The 20,862-nt window shown below is 43.0% G+C and overlaps 1 protein-coding gene across 7 annotated transcripts in view; it reads right to left on the reverse strand.

Moving 5' to 3' along the window:
- Positions 1-6,599: 6,599 nt before the first annotated feature.
- p4ha1b (prolyl 4-hydroxylase, alpha polypeptide I b) overlaps positions 6,600-20,862 on the reverse strand; it is a 76,762-nt gene continuing 62,499 nt past the window's right edge. For all 7 annotated transcript variants that reach the window (XM_067972452.1, XM_067972455.1, XM_067972454.1 and 4 more), the window contains exons 12-15: positions 19,715-19,780; positions 16,197-16,265; positions 14,116-14,212; positions 6,600-9,436 (exon numbers count right to left, since the gene is read on the reverse strand). In XM_067972452.1, the coding sequence (XP_067828553.1) occupies positions 9,366-9,436; positions 14,116-14,212; positions 16,197-16,265; positions 19,715-19,780 (303 nt within the window). In that variant the 3' untranslated portion in view covers positions 6,600-9,365. The remainder of the gene's footprint in view (positions 9,437-14,115; positions 14,213-16,196; positions 16,266-19,714; positions 19,781-20,862) is intronic.

Consider the following 20,862-nt stretch of genomic DNA (forward strand, 5'->3'; position numbering starts at 1 on the left):
ATATTCTTCACAAGTGCAGTGCATGAAAATGAAGCAAAGCTCTCCCATCGCACAGTAGATAAGATTGATTTTATTATCTTCCCTCACCTTGCTCATTAAAGCCCACCGTTAAAGAGCAGGGGAGTTCTCCCTGGTGTCCTGGCCAATATTCATCCCTCACCCAATATCACTAAAACAGATTATCTGGTCATTATTGTTATAAATGGATTGCCACGCGGTGAAGGATGGAATACTAGAGCCTGGTCTTTAGTTGCTTCCAAGCCTTTATTGACAGAGATTCCCTTTACACACATATCCCACACCCTAGATAAGTTCTCCTATAAAAAGGATACGAGAGTCCCCACCACCCGAAAACAATTAACACTAATTGAGATAAATCATACCATTAATAATTATCATATTGCTGTTTGTGGGACTTTGCTGTGCGCAAATTGGCTGCAGCCAATTACAACACTGACTACACTTCAAAAAGTACTTCATTGACTGTAAGGGGCATTGGGACATCCTGAGATGATGAAAGGCATTTTATAAATGCAAGTCTTGCTTTGATTTCTATTTCAGATATACCCTCACAATGGGGGAATTTCCAAATGTGGCTCCATAAGGTAATGAGGAATTCAGTGAGTGGGACTGAATCAAATGTTGATCCACAGATGCCTGAGATAGGAGATGTTACAATTGGCTCATTATTCTTGGCTCAGGAGTCTGCAAACCAGGATTTCGATTGGACCTGGGCGGACGCCAATTTCTGGGTTTCCTAATGAACACATATTCCCTGGAGTGAAGGTTTATATAGGAAGGGGAAACCAATATCAAAGTGAGGAATATGAGCATCTGCTGCAGTGTGAATGTTACCATGGCGGCATCTGTATTTGTAAATTAAATTTGGGCATTTTTTTCTTAAATTTTTAACCACAATATACAGAGGGAAGCTGCCAAGTGATATTGGATGCCCAACGACATCATTGCTGGATGCTCTTGCTGATGCAATTGCTTTGCCCTGGCTGATTCATTTTAGCATTACACTCAATAGCTTAGGCTGAGATTAAGACCGAGAGCTCAGGCAAAGTACAAAGTTGTTGTGGGGTGCTGAGACCACGGTGTGAAAGAAAATAAAGAATCAGCACTGCTAAGTTAAGAAGCCTTGAATGAATAGCATTCAGACTCTTGTTAGGGTTCACTTATATGATCACAAGGCCGGCAATCTTGAACTCTTTGTCATAGGACCCACTTCATTTGCCCCCTCCCGTGCAAGCTAACTGAAGTAGCTAAGGTTGGACGTTGTTTCCCTGCCACCCTCTCCTGCCCCAACATTGTAAACTGATACTAAATTAAACCCCCATTTATATGTATGTTCAATGCTGCAGGTGTCCATGTGTGGAATCTGTGTTCACATCTTCCCAACCTTACCTTAATGCTGCTTTTCGACTGTACCGAAGGACATGCATGAGAACAGCTCAGGGTAACTCCTGGCCATTTGCTCAGTGTTTCAACATAACCTGTGTGTGGTGAACTGCATACTTGTATCTGCGCCCTATTGTTCTGTGACAAGGCCCATTGGAGAACTATTGTGTTCTTAAAAAATAATTCTCGGGATGTGGGCGTTGCTGGGAAGGCCGGCATTTATTGCCCATCCCTAGTTGCCCTTGAGAAGGCGGTGGTGGGCCTTCTTCTTGAACCGCTGCAGCTTGTGAGGTGAAGGTACTCCCACAAGTCGGGGATTCCAGGATTTTGACCCATCGACCATGAAGAAATGGCGATGTATGTCCAAATCAGGATGGTGTGTGACTTGGAGAACTTGGGAGGTGACGGAGTTCCCATGCACCTGCTGCCCTTGTCCATCTAGAAGGTGCTGTTGAAGAAGCCTTGGCGAGTTGCGATGTTTGAAAGTGGCTGCCTAAAGTGCGAGATATGCCCCTCCCCAGATGAACCGACTGTACCCATTTCAGAGGCTGCCTTTAGTAGTTTTGAAGCATTCCTGTACCTGACGCAGACCTTGGTATCTGCTGTATGAACCGACTGCAGTATCTCCTGATAAGCACAGTTCTAAAAGATATGGCACCCAGTCAGCACTTATAAGCAAAAAAAATGGAATTTGCTCCCTGCTGTTTTTCGTTTTACAGAAATGAGCTATCACAATGAGCACCAATGTCGTCAAGCCAAAAATCAACAGCAACTTTGGAACCAAGCTCAGATTTAGCCCTGATTACCAGGCAGAGGCATGGCGTCATTGCTGTCATGGCCAATTGGTCTAGGTAATGTGCCAGAAAAGGTACATATTGGATTCTGGGCTTCATGTATAGGGCCATTGGATAGAAACATGAGGTGATGAATATGTACAAGTCAATAGTTAGGCCACAACTGGAGTACTATTGGCACTTTTGGGCACCCTATTTTAAAGAAAGATTTGCACTTATATAGCGTCTTTTACAACCTCAGGATGTCCCAGTGTTTTACAATCATTTAAGTACTTTTTGAAGTGTACTCACTGTTGTAATGTAGGAAACGCAGCAGAGAATTTGCACACAGCAAGGTCCCACAAACAGTAATATGATAATGACCAGATAATCTGTTTTAGTGGTGTTGATTGAGATATAAATGTTGGCCAGAATACTGGGGAGAACTCCCCTACTCTTCTTCGAAATAGTGCCATGGGATCTTTTACGTCCCACCTGAGAGGGCAGACGGGGCCTCGGTTTAATGTCTCATCTGAAAGATGGCACCTCTGACAGTGCAGCGTCCCTCACTACTGCGCTGGAGTGTCAGGCTGGATTTTGTGCTCAAGTCTCTAAGAGTGGGATTTGAACCCACAATTTTCTGACTCAGAGGCGAATGCTACTATTGAGCCATGGCTGACGCCTTTAGAGGTCAGTTACAGAATCACAGCATCAAGACTGGGGAAGAAATGGGGTGAACAAGTGTAATCATTAGGTGAAAGGGATTAGCGGGTGGGGAATAATTCGACTAGGGTGCAGAGAAATAATTCAGTCCACATTTTACAGCCATATGTTCGATCCTTAATTTTATATACTTAAGACTTTCTATTATTGCTTATAGTTAAATAGCAAAACTTGCAGCAATTTGGGAAGCAGAGAAGTAGTGTGTGTTGTCTGAGGAGCTGGGAGACCTAAAATTGATATATTATATCAAGGTGACAGGGTGTAACTACAATGTGGCAATTTTACATAAGCAGTTTCCATAATGTGGACACAGGAATGTATAATGGAAAAAGTTGACATAAAAGTTTTAATAGGAAGTGTGTGCAGATGTAAGATTTTAAAGGTATTATATATACAGTCCTCACCACTTATATTATCCACTCTTATTACGGGCAGCTGCCCACGAGGCAAATAGCGCTAACCGTTTGCCAGTACCATTAGAGTCAATCATATAGGCGCCGCTTATAATGTATGAAGCACGCCAACTATTTTGGGCAGTTCTTCACACCTCGTTAATCCCTGTACAGTATTTACCGATGGGCGATGTTCAGTTCCCTTCCAAGTAGAACGAGTTCCTGAAAGGACTTAGCACTTCTAAAAAAGTTTCAATCAGTATTGTTTCTTTTAGGGGGGAAGGGAAGAAAGAGAAGAAAAAATATGTCCGGAGGTTGAAACTTATATTAAGAGTACCTAGCACAAAGGAAGATGGTAGTGGTTGTTGGAGGCCAATCATCTCAGCCCCAGGACACTGCTGCAGGAGTTCCTCAGGGTAGTGTCCCAGGCCCAACCATCTTCAGCTGCTTCATCAATGACCTTCCCTCCATCATAAGGTCAGAAATGGGGACGTTCGCTGATGATTGCACAGTGTTCAGTTCCGTTCGCAACCCCTCAGATGATGAAGCAGTCCGTGCCCGCATGCAGCAAGACCTGGGCAACATCCATGCTTGGGCTGATAAACGGCAAGTAACATTCGCGCCAGACAAGTGCCAGGCAATGACCATCTCCAACAAGAGAGAGTCTAACCACCTCCCCTTGACATTCAACGGCATTACCATCGCCGAATCCCCCTCCATCAACATCCTGGGGGTCACCATTGACCAGAAATTTAACTGAACCAGCCACATACTGTGGCTACAAGAGGTCAAAGGCTGGATATTCTGTGACGAGTGACTCACCTCCTGACTCCCCAAAACCTCTCCACCATCTACAAGGCACAAGTCAGGAGTGTGATGGAATACTCTCCACTTGCCTGGATGAGTGCAGTTCCAACAACACAAGAAGCTCAACACCATCCCGGACAAAGCAGCCCGCTTGATTGGCACCCCATCCACCACCCTAAACATTCATTCCCTTCACCACCGGCGCACCATGGCTGCAGTGTGTACCATCCACAGGATGCACTGCAGCAACTCGCCAACAGCACCTCCCAAACCCGCGACCTCTACCACCTAGAAGGACAAGGGCAGCAGGCACCTGGGAACAACACCACCTGCACGTTCTCCTCCAAGTCACATACCATCCCGTCTTGGAAATATATCGCCGTTCCTTCATCGTCACTAGGTCAAAATCCTGGAACTCCCCACCTAACAGCACTGTGGGAGAACCTTCACCACATGGACTACAGTGGTTCAAAGCGGCGGCTCACCACCACCTTCTCAAGGGCAATCAGGGATGGGCAATAAATGCTGGCCTAGCCGGCAACGCCCAAATCCCAAGAACAAATAAAAAAAATAACTACATAAAAAATAAACTGAAGGCAATTGTTATTAACTCAACTGTACAAACCTCTGCTCTACACCACCTAATAAAGTTGACCTTTGACAGCCATGTCCATGTTAGCAAGTGTCCGTGTTAGCAAACATTTATTTTCATTGGCAGCAACTAAGTGAATGGTGACTCCAACTCACCGTAACCTTCCCATCCTCGGTGAATGCACCTGGTCTCCACTTGATGGCAGAGTTGAGATTAGAGCTTCACTGTGTGAAGATCAGAGGCTCAAGCATTACCATGCTGCGATATTTCCTACATTGCAACAGCCACTACACTTCAAAAGATAATTCATTGGCTGTAAAGCTCTTTGGGACGTCCTGATGTTTGAAATACACTATATTTTTTCTAAGTGATTTTTTAAAAAGTCAGTAAATTTACCAAAGAGACCATTAAAGTTTGAATCCAACAATTTATATTTATATAGTGCCTTTCATCGAACAAAACATCTCAGGGCAGTCGTTGGTTCAAACTCCATTCCATAGACTTGAGCACCTAATCCAGGCTGCTGTAGGAATGCTGCAATGTCAGAACTGCTGCACTTTGAATGAGATGTTTAATTGAGGTCCCACTGGTTCAGTTGGATATTGAAGATCCCATGGTACTATCCAAAGAAAGGCCCTGATCAATTTGGACACTCCAAAGTGTTTCATGGCCAATAACTTACTTTTGAAGAATAGTCAGTGTGGTTTTGTAGGCAAATTTGCGCACAGCAAGGTCCCACAAACAATAATGAGCTGAATGACCAGTTAATCTGTTATTTGGTGGTATTATTGAAGGATGGATGTTGGCCAAGACATTAGGAATAAGCTGCTGTTCTTTAAATAGTGCCATGGGAGCCTTTACGTCCACCTGAGAAGGCAGACATAGCCTTGGCGTAGTGTCTCATCTGAAAGATGCTGAGTAATTCAAAGCATGTGAAGTGCAGTGAAATGCTTTACAGAGGTGATGAGGTCCTATATAAATACAAGTATTTAAGGGTGCGGCCAAAGATCTGCACCCAAGGCTTAAACTTACTCAGATTATCTGGCTGATCTCAGAAACTCTATATCTAACACTGCTAGTACATCAAAGAACTAATTATCCGTACTAACCACAACAATTATTTTCCCCTCCATTTAATAAATTGTGACACATTGTTGATTTTATGCTTCACAACGTAACATTGGTGAATTGTGATCCCTTCCCTCAATCCTGAACAACTCCATGGTCTTTGACGAGATGCATGGCTATGAGAAAAGCACTCTAAGGTCTGTGTTAATAGATCGCTTAAAGGTGGGCCAGACTTTCCGTCCACTAGAATGGGTTCAATTTTTTGCCCATTGTCTATTAATAGTCAATAAATCTAGCCCTTCAAGTTCTGCAAGGGGAGAGGGGAAAAACGGCCCAGATGCAGAGATGAGGCAAGAGACTTCTGTACAGGGAGTGAAATTCAGAGGCCGTAACCAGCTGCTTTTATTCACTTCCTAGCAGTTACTCCAGTTCAGGGTTTGACTTCTGCCCTTCTGATAGAGTTAGCATCAATGGGAAGAAAATTATGTAAAAATGTATTAAAAAATTAGGAGTTGTTTTCATTGAGTGGGCCATATGCCCTTTATGCAAGTCATACTCCATTCAAGTTTTCTGTGTGCAAAATAATCTGGCTAAGATCTGTAGGTTTTTTTGACACATTCCTTGGTACAGAGTCCTATCCTCATGCTATCCGTCCAAATGCTCATTTCCAAATTCCCAGGGATTCGAGACTCAGCGGTTACAATCCATTGCAATTTTGCAACTTCTGCACTTTAGAATTTCCCCTTGAGCTGTTCAAAACACAAATCTAAAAGTCAACATCAAAAAGCAGCAGCTCAATGCTGCTCAAGAGACAATAAAACCACAAGGCAACGAAAGAACTTAAAAGGAAAAATTTCACCGTCGCTGCAGTGAGACTTTATTGAAAAATCTTGTTCAAGTGTAAAATTTACATTGTAACAGAAAGGAGAGCAAATAGTTGGGACAAAACACTGAATTCAGACGTGTAGGAGCAGCACATGGTTAGTAAGGTAGCGTTCTGGAATATGTGACAAAACAGAACACTCACATCTAACGTTCAGACAACGCTGACTCTGCAACTTTTCTTGTTAAAATCAAACACACCCTTTAACTGGTATTTCAAGGAAGGGAAGGAGTGCAGTTAGGAAAATAACTTTAAATGTAAGAAGCCAAAATTCCAGTGGCCCCTCTCCACTAGCAGAAGCGAGACAAAGCAGGAACCGTGTGTACCCAAACCCAATGACATGGACTCTGTCCCAAAGTGATGGGAGGGGGTCATCTGCATAGTCGGGTCAGGCTGCCACCCACTGCAAGGTTGGCTTCTGTGGCGCCCATTTGATTTACCCTTGTAAAGTGGAGCAACCCACAGCCACTTCACCATAAGATCCCACCTGCCGGGGAGGCCCAAATCAGGTTTGGTGGGGGGGTAGGGGAAGAGGAGAAAGAGATTAAGAAAAAAAATCACCCATTCTGAAATGGAGCCATTTACTGGGACAAAAGCAATAATCGTCCACTCCTGGATTGACTACCTTGCTCTGCAGTGATTCTGGGGCCTATCAAAGAGCCTCGACAGGACTCGCACCAGCTCTCAACCCTGCAGACTCCCCTCCCTGCTGTTGGGGGGGTGGGGTGGGGGGAGGGAAAGAGAAACAGGCGCATGATCTGATCATGGGGCCTCCCACCGGATAATGGCTCTCTGTATAGGGTGGAATCTTGGGGTTGTGTCTCACTTTGCATCCCCTGACCTGGAGATCTGCTGGGAATTCCCCCTTGGCACTGACAGTTCTCTGTTACTGTGCTGGGGTGTCTAACCCAGGTGTAAAATCAAACGAGTTGGCGTTTTTTTATATAAGAAGTTGCGTTGATTGTGACCAGCTGTTTCCCACTTTGAAAAATAACTGCGAGATGTCAGCTTGTGTGCTGCTGCCTGTATAAATCCAGAAGTTTTCCCTCTCATATCCCGTTGATCTGGCAGGTTTGGCATGGCCTGCCATGGATCAATCAGCTCGGGCTTGTGTTTCATTCCTGAGACAATAGTTATGTGGAGCATTGAATTGAGTTGAAAACCACCCACATGACCAAGTACAAAATGAGACACTAAAGGAAATAGTAATTTAAGGAGAGAGAGAACGGGGCAGGTTTCATTTTAAAATAAAGATATATAAATACACATTTCTCCCACTGACTTTTCTTTTGAAAATAATTCCCCTGGCACCTGTTTTATTCCATTCCTGCTATTCTGTCATGCTATTCCCCCTCCCCCCATCAAATTTTCACAGACCATTCACAGTTTAGAAGTTCTAATTTTTACCCTTTTTTGCACTTGTTTATTTAAAAAGTTCACTCAGTGGTTGCTCTTTTTATTCCATGATTATCCAGGTAAACTAGGAAAGAGGGAGGGGGCAACAATGATCGTGAAATATATATTTTAAAACACAGTCTTTCTAGTCAGTACTAGCAAATACAGAGCTGTCTGATTTTGAAGCATAGGTGCAATTATGCCGAGGACACAATTGATTGGTGTAATGAATTGATATTGCTACATGATACAATCCCCGTGTTTCAATGGGATACTCCAGAGAGAATAGCAACAAGTGACAATGAATCACAAAGAGAGATCAAATGTTGGAAGTGACGTACAAAACTGCACCAAGTCTTGCATTCCAAGTATACCACACACATACAATGCATCACGATTGGAGCTTTTACTGTATACTCCATACATATGTAGTACAACAGCAGCCACCTTATTTAAATAAGTAATTTCTTAGCTATATTTCTGTAAATGTGAAGCTGAATTCATTGCTTTTTTTTGTTGAAAAAAGCCCTTGATCAATGATTCATTGTGTTGGCCAACATAGTTTCTTGAAAAGCATCAAGGTTCAGATGATTTTCTTACATTTAACAAAAGGAATAATGTACTTCTAAAGTCAAGACCATGGCTTTGTCAGTGAACTCAGTGTGACTTTAGAGGCCCATCTATATCACTATATGTGCACTAATCTAGCAAACATACCTGCAAGAACTCAAAATTTTCAAAAGGCTTCATTAATCAGGATGCCTTGAAGCAAAAGCACTACTCTTGAAGCAATGCATTTCACAAGAATGTACCAAGTTTTAAACAGAATTATTCCTGAAAGCCACACGATGCAATAGGTGTCCAAGCGAAACATACTTCAGAGGGGTGATTCCACAATCCTCGCTCCAAGCCCCATCCTGGACTTGTGCTCACTGAGGGTGCAGCTTCCCGTCGGAAGCTCAGAACCATGAAATCACCCCTTGGAAAGCAATTTGTAGAAAAGAGCCCAGTATCTTCAGCAAACATTATTTTTTTTAAAAAGGAGAAATGTAGCTTTAGTGAAAGACTCAATGAGTTAGAGAAACATTTCCAGTCATCTGACTAGCTCTGTCTACTTCAATAAAACCTGTCAATAGTAAGGGTTATAAAACATGAACTCTTCTGCTCAGGTCTTCATATAGCAATAAAACAGAAAGATGTTCAAGTCAGATGGACTCTGAAGGGGGGGAACGGGGTCGATGAGCGATGATAAGAGTGTAAACGGTGACCGAGCTGTAGTGTAAGTGGTGCGGGCAGAGGGGTATAATTCACATACACAGTGGAGGAAGTCAATCCAACTCTGACAAGTTACATCTTCTTCGGAATTCCTGCCCACGCTCATGGATCCATTTATTAGACACTGTAAAACAGTCAAACGGATACAGTGTCAGTAAACCTATTACAATTCCCTCACTGCCACCGCAAACTAGACCCATCCTCACAGGACAAATTACGCCTGACCATCCCCACCATTTTACAGTCTGTTAAAAATTCACATACTATGAGTAGCTACATCTTTTATAAATAAAGGCTCAGTGGGTGGCCCGATAATTCTACCAGTGGGGGCCCTAAACTTCTTTAGCACAAGGCAGCAAGTTCAAATCCCAACATGCAGTCCTGTGAAACGTACCTGATGTGGGCTCATCAGTTCTTGGGTTAAACTACCAGAGGAGAAATTGCTACTTTCATACTGACTCTGTTTTAAGTTGGATTCTGAAAGACCGGTGTGTTCACTGATAAATCTGGCTCCTTTATCTTGGTGGCAGATTTGTTAGATCCAGTTCTTTTTTTAAAAAAAAGTTCTATAATTCTGCTGCTGGAATAAGGGAGTGGGGATTTAGCAGTGTAAATGCCAGAGGTTGCCCATGGATACCCGTTTCCTGAAATAGAACAGCATCAATACAAAAGCAGCTTAAGATATTTGGATGCAGAGACTGATACAATGTCTCTGTTTACCGCACGGTCCATTCATGAATGTTTTTTTAAAAATCACACATGTATGATATTTCCATTATTCCTTGCATTCATTTGATATGTTAATCCTTCTTTTAACTTTTCACACATAAACATGGGCTGTAAGAACAGAATATTCAGTAGGGAAATGTGGATTCCACAACTTACTTGACTTGAGAAGGTCTTTCCTGATTACCTTGTGAACAAGTCACTGGACCATTCTCACCCTTAAAGGCTACAAATGGTAGAAGGAAGTAACACCATGTGACAGAGGAACCATTAAACACCTGGGATGTGTTCTTTGCCTCATGTAAATCTTAGAAACCAGAAGATTGCTTAGAAACAAATGTTGATTTGCTTTCAATCGTTTGAAGAATTTTATTTTGGTAGTACATCTTCTGCGTAACATCTCACATATACACTGTACGGTATATTCTAAGAGATACACCTCTGGTTGTAACTTTCGTCTGCACGATACGCTGCATATTCTATCTGTACGGCAGTGGTACACATAACACAGCCCAAGGACCCTGTGAAGCCCTCGACAGAGTTGCTACTACATTTGCCTATGGTTCATAATTCACGGTTGGCCCAGCTGTGGGATGTTGACTGAATTGGGTTCAATGCTCTTTCCTCTTCTTTCAGGAGATAGACAATATATGATCTGGATTCGGGTATGGGGCGAAACAAGCAACATTTGCAGATAACACAAAAATAGGGAGCGTGGCTAACTGTGAAGAGGGTTGTAAGCAACTCCAGGAAGATACGTACAGGTTAGTAGACTGGGCAGATAGATAGATGTCAGCTAAAATTGAATGCAGAGAAATTCAAGGTGCTACATTTTTGGAGGAAAAGTAAAGAAATGTGCAATAAAAGTACAACCATAGACGAGTAGAAGAGCAGGAACACTTGGGGGGGGGGTCAGATAGACAATACTTAAAAGTGGGACGACAAGTTGCTAAAACTGTCTGAAAAAAAAAGCATATGGTATTCTTTATTTTATAAACAGGGGCGTAGAGTATGAAAGAGGCAATGCTAAACTTCTACAAGTCACTGGTTAGGCCACAGTTAGAATATTGCACCCAGTTTTGGGTGCCATACTTTAATAAAGATATCAAGACATTGGAGAGGATGCTGTGCAGAAGAGATTCACTACGATGATAAGCTTTTAGTTGTGAGGGTAGACTCGAGAAACTGGGACTCTTTTCACTAGAAGATAGAAAGTGAAGTGGAGATCTGTTCAAAATTAAAAGAGGCTTTGAAATGGTAAATGGGGCAGGGGGCTGGGGGAAAACTATTTCTACTGGTCGGTGAGTGAGTAACTGGAGTGCATAAGTTTAAGATCATCACCAAAAGGAAAAAGGGAGAGGTTATGAGAACTTTATGCAGAAGGCTGTTAGAACATCGAATACCCTAGCAGAAACAGTGGTGGAAATAAAATCTATTATATCTTTTTAAAGGGCAGTGGATAAATATTTGAAAAAGAAAACTTTTAAAAGCACATGAGAAAAGGGCAGGATAGTGGGACTAAACTGAAAGCTCTTCCAGAGAGCTGGCACAGGCATAATGGGCCAAATGGCTTCCTCACTGTAAAATTCTATGAAGAGCAAGGGAGTACCAATAGGAGGGGTTGTTATCTCAGCTTCCATAGATGAAAGAGCCCTTCTAAAAAAAAATTTACACTGATGCTGGGAGTTGGAAGAATGAAACTCAAGACTTGATGGGCGGAATGGCCTCCTTCTGTGCTGTAACCTTTCTATGATTCTATGAAGAGGAGGCCACGATCTGTATGCAGCACTTGACTCCTTTTACATTTTCTAGTGTACCACCGGTGATTGTAGATTGTAAACAATTTTACAACACCAAGTTATAGTCCAGCAATTTTATTTTAAATTCACAAGCTTTCGGAGGCTACCTCCTTCCTCAGGTGAACGATGTGGAAAGGTGATTGTAGAGCCAGTCGGACGCAGCCCCAATGTTTCCACAGCTCCTTTTGTGACCCAGGAAATGTCAAGTCCCAGATGCTGTCTGAGGCATGGAGTTCACCTCTCCTGCCAGAGTGCCGTGTACCAACCACCAAACTTACACCATCAATATAAAAAATAACGACCAGCCAGCCCTTTGATCTTCTGTTTCTTCATCCTGTGGGAAGTGCCTGGGGTGTACTTGGAAACTGGCCACGGTGTGATGACTGAAACCATGAGCTCCGGGGAAACTGCAGGTACTGATCTACTTCCTGCCATTCCGTGATGCAGCATTCCTGAGCTGCCGCTCCAGACTCGACCCATTACTTCTACCTCCCTCTTTATCTCTCTTGCCCTCGTCTCTCCTGTTTCCTCCCCTTTTGTCATGCAGTCATGCCATCTTTCATTTCTCCCTTCTCAGGTACTTTGCGCACCCCCCCTCCCCCCTCAATACCTACTCGAAACCATCACTACTCTTGTGCCTTCCTTTGCTCCTGTCAACATTACAGGCTTGAGTCCCACAGCTACCTTCTGTGCTGCTCTCGGCATTCTCTGAAGGGCCCATTGAGGCACCTGTTGTTTCCCTCTTATGAGCAGCAATTCCAACTGTCACATCCTCCTCTCTCACCGACCTCCTCACCCAGTGCGCCCACTGGGGATTAACCTTGCCAACCTACTTTCTTTCTTGCTCATCCCACCCACCAGTACCCCCTTGGAATCTGCCAGTAGATCAAAAATCACACCCACTCTGTATTTTCCTCCAGAATGTCTGTTCACTTGTGAGCAAAGCCCTTACCATCCACAATCTTACCATGGATGACTACATTGGCATCCAGGCTTTGAAACTTGGCTCACAGGCAGTGACACCTTGCCCCTTGCCAAAACCTCCTCATCTGACTATACTTTCCACCACCTGCGCTGCCCAAACCGCCACGGTGGTGGTGTGGCCCTTATCACTAAGTCACATCTTGGTCTCTCCCCCCACTCATTTTGTACCTTGTCCTCCTTTAAGCACCGCACTCTGTTCCACCCCTCCTTTAAAATCCTTGTTGTCTAATTGCTGTCCACCCCCCGCAACCTTCGATGCCCACATCCCAAGAATGAATAAAAAAAACCCTGCAGCTCATCCAAAACTCTGCTGTCCACGTCCCGTCCCACTCACACATCATCCCTGTCCTCACTGACCTACATTGGCTCCTGGTCCCCTAATGCCTCAAATTTAAAATTGCCATCCTCATATATAAACCCATTCACAGCCTCACCTCTCCCCAGCTCTGTAATCTCCTCCAGCCCTACAAGCCCCCCGATCTCTCCGTTATTCCGACTGTGGCCTCATAAGCATCCTTCCTCCCTTCGCCCCACTATTGCCAGCCGTTCCTTCTGCCACCTAAGCCCCATGCTCTTGAATTCCCTTCCTAAATCTCTCCGGCTCTCCACTTCCCTCCTGAAAACCCACCTCTGTGACCACCCTTCCTAATATGAGCCTTCTTTGGCTCAGTGTCCATTTTTGTTCTTTTTATTACACCTCTCTGAAGCGCCTTAGTAATGTTTTGCTATGTTAAAGTACTATGTAAACGCAAGTTGTTGTGTGGTTCTAGAGAAAGACACAGACTGGAATCGTGGCCATGGACAAGAAGTTAATAACGGTGCTAGGTCATATGTTCTAAAGGCACTCTGCCTCCCACACGCACAGCCCATTGGTCATTTGCCGGAGCGATGTCATTGCCATTTCATGGGACTTCCCAGGTCACGTCAGTGGGTTATCACAATCTAAGGCAGTGTCCCAAACCGCCACACGTGTAGAGGGTATGGCAAAAGTATTCACTTTGGGACACGCCTCAACATCGTTTTTTCCGAAAAGATTTTATTTTTCCGACCACTTCGTGCCTCCCCCTTTGGAACCTCGGGGGGGAGCATGCCCCACAGTTTGGGAAACACTGGTGTACAGTATGTGTAATGTTTCAATGTTGAGTGCCTGCTATTACTTGTACGTAAACAGTAAAATCTGAGAATTAATCAGAAAGGTAAGATTTTCTTTTGACACAATTATGGAGCATAAGTTATATGGCTAACACACAACCACAGCTCCTCCGAAATTGAAGTAAAACGTCATTGTACTCACCCCACTTGTTTCCAACTAATACTGGACAAGCTGCATGTCTAGTGCTGTAATCACCTTCTCCACTGGGAAAGAGATTGTACCAAAACACCGCTGTGCCCTGCAATACAAGCACCTAATAGTGTCTCACCATTTTAAACAAATGAACTGTGAACTGATTAACATGCACAGCGCCTAGAATTTCAATGCAACAAAATACAAATTATTTCTGGACAAACCTGCAGTACCGGTGTCACAGTTTAATAATCTGTGAACATTATACTGTTCGTTTACATCATGAAGCAGGAATGAATAAAGTGGGCCACCTCAACCACAAACGGTCAGCAACAATTATATCTGGGCTCACACTCGCGTGCGCCACTGAGGGAGTGTTTCATTGGTGGAGGTGCCGTCATTTGAACGAGATGCCAAACCCAACCTCTTTCTGCTGCAGTGGATCAAATGAATGTTAAATTCAAAGAGCAGGGTGTTTCCTGGCATCTCTCTCTACAAAACGACACCAAAAACAGCACTAACTGGCCACTCATTCCATTGCTATCTGCAAACTGCCTGTTACTGTTGCCTACATAACAGTCACTGCACTTCATATAAGTTCCTTCCAGGTGAAGCCCTTTGAAAAATTTGAGATGGTTAAAGCCTCCATATAAATGTACATCTTACTTTCCTTTTTATATTTAAATGTCCAGTGCATGCTTAAAAACCAAAAAAAACCAAACAAATTGGTAGCAGGGAGTTTTTTCAAGGCTACAAGAGTGGTTCTAATTGATGCTGAATGTATTCATTAAAAGCCAGCCAAATACTGCATTGTAAAAAAAACAACGATGTAATAAAAGTTTCTCAAAGCTCCCTTGAATGTTTCTTATTCTCTCTTCACATTACTTCCTCTGTTGTTGCCCCTTATTTAAAAAAAAAGAACTTGCATTTATATCGCACCTATTACATCCTCAGGACGTCCCAAAGCGCTTCACAGCCAATAAATTACTTTTGAAGTGTAGTCACTGTTGTATCGTAGGCAAATAGAGCAGCCAATTTGTGTAAAGCAGGGTTCCACAATGAGCAATGAAATGAATGACCAGATTATCTGCTTTGGTAGCGTTGGTTGGGGCATAATTGTTAATCAGGATACCTAGAGAACTCCTCTGTTCATCTTTGAATAGGCTATTGAGATCTTATACGTCCACCTGAGCAGGCAGATGGGACATTGTTTAAATGAAAGATAACAGCTCTGATAATGCTGCACTCCTTCAGTGCTGCCCCGAAGTGTCAGCCTATATTATGTGCTCAAGTCCTGAGGTGGGTTTTGAACCCACAACCTTCTGACTCAAGAGGCGAGAGTACTACCTCATGTCCTCCAACTCTTTGTATGTCCTCCTTGCATAACGTATGATTTGCCTGGCTCAGCTTACCTAATGCCACATCTTTGTCAATCATGCTGTGTTAATGATAAGTGTTGCGAAGAGAATTTGACTGGGTCAACTCATTTTCTGATTGACAGCTCGCGCCAACCCCAATGGCCTGGATAAGAATAGAAACCTAAGCCCAGTCTGTGATTGCTCTGCTATCTGCTCTGTTCCTTCATGCCATGGTCAGGCGATTTCTTAATACGTTCCCTTTCTTCAGTGCTACAAGAATTGCAATCCACACCGGTACCTCTTTCACTGTGACAACTTTCCTCTCCCAGCTTACTGCAATCGCTTCTTAATGTTTACAATGCGTTTCTCTTTCCAAGACTATTGCTCCATCATTGAAGTATCAGATATTAATTAGAGGGTCAAAACGTCTCAGTTTGTTTGTTATAGATTTACTCAGATAACTGTGGAACCTGCTGAGCAAAAAATTCCCATTAATGATATAAAACCCAAATTCTGGTTATCTTATTTCAGTTGGACAACATTGAGTTAAACAGACACAATGGTGAATGTGAGACAGAGCCAGAGAATAAGAGACCACGAACGCATGCAACAGCACTAAGTGCAAAGGAGAGCCAGAGTGTGTGAGTGAGAGATAATACATGCAGCAGAGAGTGCGGGTGTGTGCATGTGCCTGCTGGATGGAAGAGAAAGAGATTGAATCAATGCCAATACCTTTTGTGGCCACACAGCTGCTCCTACTTCAGGGAAAACTGTGGCTCCTCCGGCTGCTACATCACTCATCTAGCAGAATAAAAACAGCAAACAAATTAGAGAATAATGACAATGGATATCATCTCCTGAATGGCACCAAATGTTAATTCAATGATGGCTATTCGACAGTTACTGTAATGCCACAAATAAAATCTAACAAACAGCCATAATTTTATCTTTGTCTGATATTTCTTTAAGGATCAGGATCCAGTTGATGTGTCCTTTGGATAAGATATTAAAGTTTTGGTGGTTCAGGTGGATGGTAATGATCCCATGGCGCTATTGGAAGAGGAGCATTTAGTCTGTCGGTGTCCTTGCCAATATCCCTCCCTCGACCAATAACACCGGGAAGAGTTGAGGGAGAAAGGGTCATCAGGGCAGGATTTGTAAAGGTAAGAGAGGGGCATAAACGATGTCAAAACAATTTCCAGGAGGGGAGAAGGAGGAAAAAAAAGTGGGAACATGTCCCTCTCATTCCATAGGAGCAGCCACAGCTGACTAACTGGTCATTCATCTCGTTGCTGTTAGTGAGACACTGCTTATGTAGAATAATCAGCATGTTTTGTCTACATAACAGTCACTCCACTAGCAAATGCAATTAATAATGTGAAATGCCTCAAGGCATTTCAATGTTGCAATAAAAAGCTATATAAATGCATGTAGTTCTTTGCTTGAAAGTTTTAGAACAGAAAAGGGCCAACAGATGTTTCTCACATTGCCAGTGAATTCACACTCACATGGTTTGTAGGCTGCACGTGTTCCTTATTAACCAAAAGGAAAAATAAGAGTGCACAATGTTGCCAATCTCATCCAACTAGGAAAATGTCTAAACTATCAACACGAAAGGGGAAATAAATCTTGCTACAGCGCACTACTGTCATAGCAAACAGATCAAAATCCATGTCAATTAGCGACAGAAGTTAGGCCATGAATTTCAATGTCAAATTTGTGGATAATATAATTACATCTATATAATATAAAAAAATAATGTATACACTTCAACTTTTTTTCTATTTCAAATTCCTATGTCCGCATTTACAATAGAAAATGCCTCTGTAAACTAGTTACATGGGAATTATACCCTCCCGCCAGTGGAGGCACTGTAGCACCAAGACCAATGGGAGGCTGAAATTACAGCCAGACAAGTTGACAGGCAATTCCATCTTAATTTGGATGCAGGGATTTATAATGAAAATATCGAAATAATTACAGAATTGGGACTGAATTACATCTGCCTGCCCTGGTCCCATTGCCTCCCAACCTCTATTCCCATCTCACTTAGAAACTACACTTGGCCTTGACTCCTCATATGCAAAACTATATATTGTACACACCACATTAGCCATTTTCCTCCCTCCCCCTCACACTCAAGAAACAAGGAAACAAGTAGGATATGATGTTCTGTACTTGATTTTGCCACAGGATTCTGCATTTGATGACAGGATTTGGAACACCCTATCAGCAAAGGGTTTCATCTGCTGCTTAAAATAAGCCAAGGTTTTATTGCCAAACACTGAAGTTAAATTACCTGACCTCACACAGTCCACAGTAATTTCACCTGGGAGTTTTGGCACCAATTAGAAGTCAAGTTAACTTCTCAAAAGTTGAAAGGATGTTGCCAAAGCACATGTGTATAATGTGTTACAGGTTACTGTGAGTCAAGGTGGACGTTCTTACTAACTTAAAGCTAATAGTTGCCAAATCAAAAATACAAGTAGTCTAGCAGCCAGTAATGGAGGCTAGATTGAGGTCCGCCTGACACTGATGAACCTCAAATTAATGATTCCTCTTCAATTTTAGAATAAGTTCCCCCTGTACTTTTGAAGGAAAGACAGAGTTGCATTTATATAGCTCCTTTCAAGTCCTCAGGATGTCCCAAAGCGCTTCACAGCCATATACTTCTGAAGTGTAGTCACTGCTGTAATGTAGACAAATGCAGCAGCCAATTTGCGCACAGCAAGGTCTCAAACAGCAATGAGATAAATGGCCAGTTAAACTGTTTCTTTTTCTGGGGTTGGTTGATGGATAAATGTTGGCTTGGGCACCAGGAAAACTCCTCCCGCTCTTCAAATAGTGCCATGGGATTTTTCACATTCATCTGAACAGGCAGATGGGGCCTTGGTTTAATGTCTCATCTGAAAGACAGAACCACCTACCATTCATTCCATGCATCATTCCCTGGCCAAGAGAGCAGTCAGTTGACCTCCTTTCAGGCAGTTCTGAGGGGCAGCCTGCCAGTGACTCTTTAGCGGAAACATCTAGCCTCAATTGACCCTGACAGTGGCTTCCATGACCTTGTTCCACCCTCCTCTATCCCCTCTGTCCCAGCTCTCATACGTTCTTCCGACTCTGGTCTAGCCTGCCTTAGCCTCCATCACCAGTGGAAGAGCTTTCAGTCACCATGCCTCTGCACTCTGAAATTCCCTTCCTATCGTAAACTCCTTCCTATCGTAAACTCCTCCACAGTGCCTCATTTCTACGCCCTTTCAAAAGCCAACTCTTCAGCCATATCTTTGGTTAACTGCCCACCCCTCTTCCCAAACGCTTGCTTGGTGTTGGAGCCCCCTTTTCTTAAACTACGTTGGGAACTTTTTCTACAAAAAAAAGGTGCCATATAAGTGCAAATCATAGAAAGTTAAAGATGTAATATGTGCCCTGTCACAGCATGTGGGAACACTAACTCCCTGCATTGCAAGAGTAAACATTCCTGAGTCCCATACTAGGATCTTAAGTGCATCCAAAAAGTTTTGCACTTGGCTTGCAGCCAGCTGCAGAACCTGCACTTCAAGGAACCAGCAGCCCTGTTGCAACGTCGAAGCACCTATAATGCAGTAGGATTCTGCCGAGTTTCTGATCTCAGCAGTGCCTCTGTGGGGAGGTGCAAAGCAGAACCAGGTGCTCTACTGGGTAGGGAGAGAAAAAGGAGAGAGAGAGTAAAGATGAATAGTCAATCCTATTTTACCACCACGGCCTTGCTGCCCCCTACTGGTGCAGTCTCCTCTATCTCCATGTGCCGGTGAGTGCCCACTGTGTTCATCTGACTCTGGCCTCCGCTGCATCCCATGCTCCCTCTTCAGTGGCAGAGCCTTCAGTCACCTAAGCCCCTACACGCTGGCACGTTCTCCCTAAAACTCTCTACCATATTATCATTCTTTCCTCCCACCCCATCCCAACCCCCAAAAGAACTTCTCAAAACCTACAACCTTGACCAGGCCTTCAGACATTTCCCCTAAATCTTCTACTATGGTCATAGTTATGAGGTACAGGGAAACACAAGTAGTTAAAATGCCACAATCGATTTGTTTTTAATGCAAAAACAGAACACACAACAGGGATTTTACAGGAAAGCAAAACTCTTCGTGAAACACAGAGCTTACTTGGAATTTTCAAGCTCGTGACTCCAAAGCCAGTCATAAACTTGATCTCCAAATTCATTGCTCCTGTTCAATCAAGCATGTATCAGAATGTGTTTTACTTACGTAAAATAACCAGGTAGCAATCCTGTTCCCGGTGCCCAGCTCTTTGAAAGCATCAGGTTCATCTTTCTATAAAAAGAAAAGAATCTTTAAAAGTTGCTGTTGTTACAATGTCTATAATACATGTATATGAAATTTTACTGTGCCAGTATTAATGATCACTTAATGCATTTATGTACAATTACTTTCTCTGCTATTTTAACTGCAGCACTAACCCGTAAATGCTTTGACAAACGGATTCACCCCTCCTATAAATCAGCAGACAAAGCAGCTACATATAAACATAATTAGATGAGGGCAATTAGGGATGGGCAATAAATGCTGGCCTCGCCAGCGACGCCCACATCCCGTGAACGAATAAAAAAAATGTTAATTTTTTGCAGACCTCAATTTGAGGGTCACAGCGATTCTTCCCAGTAGTGCATTACACAGCCATACTTGTAAAAATCAAGCCATGCATCACATCTGGTATGTTTTCCAAGTAACACCAGGTAGTAAATTAAAACAGGGTTTGATTCTGCCTCTACACTCTGCCTGCCTCTGTGCTTTCCGAGCCACTGTTCTCTCACAATTCGTATGAATTTTTTTTTACCTTGAACACTTCTCATTCAAGTCAACCATGCACTTTATTTTCCTTTAGGCCTAAACACTACAATCTTCCAGGCCTGTTGCAGGAGGCCCATTCTAATCTAAGAATGGACATCTTCAACAATCACTTACTCTACTGTCCATAGCCCCAGAGTCACTATCTTGGAGACATGACAGGGAAGCATCCCCTGACTGGAATACTCAAGATAACTAGCAGGGGTCCTATGCCCACAACAGATAACCAGCAGAACAGCAAATGGAAGGCAACAAAGAGCTTCAGCATCTTGCTGTTAGCACAACTGAGATATAAAATACAAGTGCTTACATTTTAATAACCTCTATCTGTGTAACATACTGTCAGTACATTTAGCAAGTGATACTTTCGCTCTATAATACACAATCGACAAATTAATTTACTGCCTGCATTTACTATTTCATATTCATTCAGTTGCTCACTACAATTCATACTGAAATCTTCCTTATAAATATATCATTAATATATTTAAACACAAATATAAATTATCAACCCAAACATTTTTTGCATCACCAATGACACAACAGAT

Source organism: Heptranchias perlo, chromosome 36 (genome assembly GCF_035084215.1).
Source record: "Heptranchias perlo isolate sHepPer1 chromosome 36, sHepPer1.hap1, whole genome shotgun sequence".
Taxonomy (NCBI): domain Eukaryota; kingdom Metazoa; phylum Chordata; class Chondrichthyes; order Hexanchiformes; family Hexanchidae; genus Heptranchias; species Heptranchias perlo.